The 6,935-nt window shown below is 39.8% G+C and overlaps 1 protein-coding gene across 1 annotated transcript; it reads right to left on the reverse strand.

The window, feature by feature from the left end:
* Positions 1–1,595: 1,595 nt before the first annotated feature.
* LOC6566084 (pancreatic triacylglycerol lipase) lies at positions 1,596–6,038 on the reverse strand. Its single transcript, XM_001992096.3, has 3 exons — positions 5,523–6,038; positions 2,763–3,673; positions 1,596–2,634 (listed from the first exon to the last, which is right to left on the reverse strand). The coding sequence occupies exons 1-3, from the start codon at positions 5,638–5,640 to the stop codon at positions 2,023–2,025; spliced, it is 1,641 nt and encodes a 546-aa protein (XP_001992132.1). The 5' UTR covers positions 5,641–6,038; the 3' UTR covers positions 1,596–2,022.
* Positions 6,039–6,935: the final 897 nt, after the last annotated feature.

Here is a 6,935-nt window from a genome sequence, read left to right on the forward strand (position 1 = left end):
TTAACCCCCGGGAAAACTAAGAAAACTTCATTATTATTTGCGATCAATGGAAAGACTTTCATTTTTGTTCTTAATCATTTTATAACTATGCCAACTTTTAATGTTTACTTATCTTTAGTATTTTTTTTATATAAATATTAGTTTTTTTCTCATTTTATTCGAATTTCTTATTATTCTGTGGTTTCATTTGTTATTCTGTCAACTTTGGCAGAGATATTGTGATTCATTTTGGGATGAATGAATCATTTTTGGTTGGCAAATTTGTGTTTGGAACTTTAATAATTGAAATTCAGAACTGAAAGCGAAAATCAAATTGTGAGACCAATTCAATTCGGAACCGGAACCGGAACTGGAAAGGAATTCGATTCGGCATCCTGAAAAGGTTATCAAACCGAAACCGAAAATCGAAATTTTTCCCAATTAAAATTTGGAATTGCAATTGTAAATACTTTTATTTGAAATATATTAAATATCTATATATTTATTATTAAATATTTGGATGAATGATGAATACATGAATGAGAAACAAGTGAGTACCTTTCGAGAGATGATTTGAATCAGTTGCCGATTCTAATGAAAATTATACGCAAAACAAATATAAATTTCATGTTATGGATCCTTTTAACAGATTGGCTGGGTTCATCTTCTTCTTCGTGTTGTTGTTGTTGCTGTTGTTGTTAATAATTTAAATGCTTATCTGGTCGAGTGTATCTATTGCATCGCATCGGATTGGATCGGATCGGATCGCATGTGTTGTTTGGTGTATCTTTTACATATAATTGATATTATCTGCATTTCATTTGACTTCTTTTTGTCTCTTCTCTTTTTTTGTTTTCTTTTTTGTTCTGCTTTCGTTTGTGTGTTGTTTTTGTTGTTGTTGCTTTGAACATTCCACAGGTTCTCGAGATTCTGCTGTCCGTTGTCTTTCTTGTGGTTGCAATCCCCTCTGCCCCTCCCCTTTTTCGATGATGATTATGTTGACAATCTGCTGCTGCGACAATTTCTTGGAAATTTTGAACTCTTTCAGAAAACCTTTTTTTTCTTCATTTTTTTTTTGTATTTTTATTTTTGTTGTAGTTTTTTGTCAAATTCATTCGATTTTTGTGGTTTCGAGCAGCATTTTAGAAGTTGTCTTTTAATATTCATTAATAATGTTAATCGATATCGAATTGTGGCCCACAAATATGTCACTTGTTGTTGTTGTTGTTGTCGCTGTTGCCACACACACCCATAACACTAAACAGAGAGAGACAGATAGATAAAGAGAGTCAGAGAGAGAGAGAGAGAGAGAGAGGGAGAGACATCACTTTAAGTTGAAGTGAATGAATTTTTTCTTATCTTTAAACCTAAAACAAGGAATCTTCTATTTATATCTAATTTCGCTATAATTTCTATAATTTTCATTCGAGCTTTAAGAGGCGATCGATTAATTTTATATAATTTCATTTTTTCATTTTTTTATATAATTTCAATATTTAGGAAGTGAGTTTGTATGTTGTACCCAAAGTGTCAATATTCTATTTAATATCCATATTTAATTTAATATGAATATTTATGTATTTCCCCCTGTTGTAGTCGAGTTAAAAAAATGCATATCGTTTCTTTACTTTTTATTCATAAATACGCTAATTAAGTAGGCTAAGAAAAAAAAAACACAACAAAAATTGTAGTATAAATAACAGTTAGATTTAGTGCTTAATCATAAATAGATAGATTAATAACTTTGTGCTCCTCCGCCTCCGTTTCAAATTAATAATTTCAAATAACTTATGCGATAATCAAAATACTATCAAAAAATACAAAATTCCTTTGATTTTTTTTGCTTGGTTGTGTGCGTCGGGTGTGTGTCCGCACTAAACAATGGGAACAGTTTGCTGGCAGCTAGCAAAGACACACACATGTCGATTGGATGGTTGTAAGCTGCGCTATGACTGAAAAAACTATTGCCTGCTTTTGAGCGCGACAGAGAGCTTTCCGGTTCGGTTATGTGCTGGCGAAATGGTTGTGAAATTGGCTAAATGTTCAATCCTTGCAATATTTGGTGTGCAGCACATTTTCCGCACCGGAGAGAATGGCGCCCTCGTGCAGCGGACACAGCTTCAAATACAAATCACTCGACTCCAGCGACTCGATCAGAATATACTCCAGATAGATGCGCGGCGAGGAGAGAATGCGCCACGTCAACGGATTCAGAATATTCGTCTGATATTCCCAGAAGACTGTCGCATGTCCCGGCTCATGCAGATCCCGGCCAGGCACCAGCGATGTATACTCAAAGCCCGGCTCAAAGTACATGGCCTTCGGCGAGAATTTCATGCGTTCCGTGCTCCGCTTGTTGTTGTTCCCATTCCCAATCCGCTTGTGATCCTCGTGCAGGCGAATGGAGAGGGTGCCCACCTCGCCGCCATGGAGATTGCTCTCGTCGTGACTGGAGACACGCACGGTGATCTTGTAGTGCTGACGGCAGAAGGGTTTGCGATCGCCCGTCATCAGATAGAAGACTGGCGGGGCATCCTCCGATTTGACCACACCCCTCGCCAGATGCTTGCGATAATCCTGCTCGCTGTGGAAACCCATGCGCATGCAGATACTTCCCGGCTCCTCGCAGCTTCCGCACTTGACATCCTTAAAGCTCTACAGGGAAAGAGAGAAAGATAAGAGAGAGATTAGCTTCAAAATTGAGAAGAAAGGAGGAAGGTGACTTAAGTAGGAGTAAGCAGGAGAAGGGGGCAACAAGAAGTAAGGAAGCGGAAGCTACTTACATCGAAGGAGTCACAGCTGATGCCCAGAAAAGGACACTTCCCGCCGACGATAGTCTCCGTGTAGTATTGCTCGCTGCGAATGTGATTGCAGCCGAGGAACTCCTGCATGGTGGTGAAGAGTGTCGCCTTGCGGTTGCTCTTCATCACGTCCTGCAGCTTCTTGTCGCAGCCGGGATTGTCGAAGCCACCATTCGGATAGAAGTCGACGTGGCCCAAGCGCTGAATGATGCCCAGTCCGCCCTTCATCAGCGGATTCGCATCCGTGTGGATCACATCCACAAAGTGGGCATCGGAGCGATCCAGTCTCACAATCGGATCGGTGTCCGTGAAGAGTGGTGCAGCCGGATCCAGGCCGGAAATGCGTCCCAATTTGAGGCCAAAGTCACGCTGTAGGTGGGTGCCCGCATAGCCGGAGAGATGAGCGCCCAGGGAGTGCCCGATGATGTGGACATTGTCCAGATTGGGCAGACGCAGTTCCTCGTAGAGCAGGTGGATCACATGCGCTGTTATCGCTCCCACCAGGCGTATATTCGCCACGGCCTGGACATATGGCGGACTCGATCCGCCGCCCCAATCAACCAGGATTACGGCGCACTCATCCTCGGCCGGACAATGGGTGAGCAGTGCCTCAGCCATTTCCAGCATCCAGGGCATGGTACCCGACTCCAGATACCCATGTACAATTAAATATATCTTGGCCCGTCGACTGATGGCCAATCCCTGCACAGCATCCGGATCATTGAGATCGATGTACTTAGGCTGATCCAGCGAGCTTTTCGTGTGCAGCGTAAAATGGGGCTCAATCTCCGACGGCTTCTGCGGATGCACACTTATCGTCCGCGTCACTGTGTTCCACGGCCCGTTGATGGGGAAACAGCCGTAGACACCAAAGCATTTCACTTCATTGATATCTGTAAGGGAATCGCAATAATTTCAATTAAAATCCATACAAATTGTCATCTAAAAAAGGGAGAATGCTCTTAACAGAGCTGTGCGAGTTATTAACATAGATTACTCATGTTAACCAACTCTGGCTTAAGTTAAGAATACTAAAAGACCCACTTGAAAACTGGTTCTATTAACAACGAATCATAGTCCTGTTAATGAGCTGGGAAAGTTGTCAGAATATTTTTTAACATAGCTGACATATATTAGAAGCTGTTAGCGCAGCAGCAGCAATTAACTTAAGTACGTCATGTCGAGCAGCTGTTAAACAACTCAACATTAACACTAGAAGAGAATAAAGCTGTAATCTAATATATGGTCTGTAATTAACAGCAGTGCGTGCTGCTAATCGGCTGTTACAGCACACACTACCATCTACCTGGGTTATGTTATGATGCTAACATTAACATTAAATATTTGTTATGTTAACCAAGGTCTCTCGAATCAGTTGGATTTCAATTATAACATTGACTGTCTCGATGGTATTACAAGACCAATAAATATTTACTGTTCGACTGCTGCTAGCCACTGCTTGCAAATGTCATTGAATAAATACTGTTTGCTCGACCACAACCGCAAACAACAACAAAAGTAACGGAAGCAGCAGCTGAGAAGTGCACGCAAATATTCTCATTGGTCACATTGGACGGACTCCTTCGGGTCGGTGGCCTTCGGCTTTTTAGCCGATTGACTGATCAGCGTTGCGTGCCAATCAAAATCCGTTCAAATCGAATGCTAAAAACGTTTGTCGTCATTGTTGTTGTTGTTATTTATATTTATATCGGAAGTTTTCTATTAGATAGGCATGTGTGCTCTCGACCCCTTCATATATACATAAGATATTTAAATATATATGTCTATAGTTAATGATTGTCGTTGCAGTTTTTCCGCTTTCGACTTGAGCTTTTTCTCATATACAGCTAAAAGCTTCCCCCACCTTCAAAAAAAAACAGCCAAAGAAACAGAATTTCAACTTCTCTGTCTCATCTTCGTCTTCTGTTTTGTTTCTGTTTGTCTGTTTACAAAAGTCAAGCAACTTTCAGTTTAACTCACTTTTGCTTCTTCGTCTTCTTCCTATTGATTTACTTACAAGCAGTTTGCATACTTGAGAAATTCGCGACTATAAAAATACCCTGTATCCGGGACTAAGATCACAGACTGGTATTTACTCTGCATACTTAAATTGACTATGTATACATTACTTGAATATAGTCAGATATTTATAAGCTGCATACTCAAATAGACTAAAGATAGAAGACTTGAATATAGATATTCAATGTAATCCATGAATGATTACAACTTGTAGTTCAACGAATAAAGTCATTCTTTTCTGCGAGTGCAGGGTATATAAAGTCGAGTATAGAAATAGACACTTGAAAAAAATATTTATAAGGTTTATCAAAGGTGCTATATCACTTTCAACTGCACTTCAATAATATAATGGGTATTACTCAACAAGGGCGTACAGTCTATGTGTTTATTACAGATATGACTATATCTCATAGACAACACTCCATTATATATATGCATAGTATATGTTTTATGTAGTACTTCAAGTCGAAGCACAAGCAACAATTTGAGGTTTCTGCCTTGTGCAACAAAGAGATCAGTTAATAATATTGTTGGTTTTTCTTTTAGCTTTGTCCTTTTCTCTTTTTCTTAATAAAAGTTCCTTAAACTTACAAATATAATAGGATGGTGCTATTATTTTTTCTCAACTGTATACTGATCAAATATACATATATAGATATATATTATACTGTTTAGACTGCCTAAGGTGTGGTTTAATTTGCTTGCCTGGCTAAGAGCACTTACCACTTTTGGGCGCCGGTGGCAGATCGATTAATGTGTTGACTGCCGCACGACTTGTGTGATTTGCCAAATAGAGCATCGTTTGCAGCATTAAGCCGCCAGTCGTGTTTGCCACATACATCTTGATCTTGCAACAGAAGTTTTCCTGTTCTGCTCTTAATTATTACACACTTGTTTAAATTCACTTTTTGTTGTTGTTTTTGTTGCAGTCTGTCTACATTTTAGGTAGAAACACGTCAGAGTTTTTTTTTTTTTTTGTCTTTAGTCAATTTGAACTTTTTTGTCAGAAGACAATTTAGTTCACGTTTTTAATTAAATTAATCTTATCGGCTTTTAAGTCACGCAGCTGTCTCCTCTTCGCGCTCACACTCTTTTTTCACTCTGTCTTTGATTTGCCTATTATTATTTTTCGATGGATCAATTTGCTAGTTCTTGGTAAACGGTAAATCGTTATTTGCCAATCTTTGATCGTCGTGCTTCGCATTCGACGTTAGTCTGCGCACTGAAGCCGATCAGCTGCGAGCCACGCAATTTGTATGCCTTGACAAACTTGAGCTTCGGCCTCGCTGTCGACGTCGCTGCTGCTGCGGCTGCTGCTTCTGTTGAGCGGGGTATAACGGCACTAAGATAAGCTTTTGCCCCCACCCCCTCCGAATCAACAGATGCAAAGTACAACAAACGTCGTCGTGTCGTCGGCGGCAGATGCACTTTAAACATGATAACGCGTCGGAGATCAAACTCGCTGCGCCGCTAGAGGTCCAAAGCACGCGCTGCCTATGAAGTAAAGCTTCAAAGCTCTTGCTGCCATATGAAGTTTACAGAAAGAGAGAGAAAGAGTGGAAGTAAAAGAGCAAAAGACTGCACTCAGAAAAAATAACATTCTACTTTTTGTTTGTTTTTCGAATTTTGTATGGCATATAACAACTTATTTTAAGATCTTAATATTTTCCCTTTTCATCAATTAAATATGATTTCTAAGAAACGACAAATAATTTCTGACTGTTGCTATTTATTTTTTTTTTACTAGTGTAGAAAGGCTTTCGCATAGGAAGAGAGATGACTGTACTGTTTTTAAGAGATAAGCGGTGCTTGAATCGACGAAACTTAAATAGAAACTGTGTCAAGCTCTCTGCCCGACAAGCCTGCCAAACTCTCACACACACACAAATATATATATATATATATATATATATACATATATATATATATAGATGAGGGGGCGTTGGGGTTGTTTACAGCTGCCGTATCAGCATTGCGGATTCGGGATCCAAAGTCCATCGGCAAAGGTGTTTACCGGCTGGGTCGATTTGTCGCCAACAGGATTTCAATTTTGCGCCATTGACGTCAATTGGCTGCCAGTGGTGATCCGCTGGACCAGATCGCCCAGAATAAACCAGCTCAGCTGCCTTATCATTT

The sequence above is a fragment of the Drosophila grimshawi genome, unplaced genomic scaffold (genome assembly GCF_018153295.1).
Source record: "Drosophila grimshawi isolate 15287-2541.00 unplaced genomic scaffold, ASM1815329v1 contig_848, whole genome shotgun sequence".
Classification (NCBI taxonomy): domain Eukaryota; kingdom Metazoa; phylum Arthropoda; class Insecta; order Diptera; family Drosophilidae; genus Drosophila; species Drosophila grimshawi.

Excerpts from the sequence above, each read along its gene's own strand:
- LOC6566084 (XM_001992096.3), bottom strand. The coding sequence starts at position 5,640 with ATGTATGTGGCAAACACGACTGGCGGCTTAATGCTGCAAACGATGCTC. Across the intron at positions 3,674-5,522 it reads GCCACCGGCGCCCAAAAGTG|ATATCAATGAAGTGAAATGC; the intron begins GTAAGTGCTCTT and ends ATTCCCTTACAG. Across the intron at positions 2,635-2,762 it reads TCAGCTGTGACTCCTTCGAT|AGCTTTAAGGATGTCAAGTG; the intron begins GTAAGTAGCTTC and ends CTTTCCCTGTAG.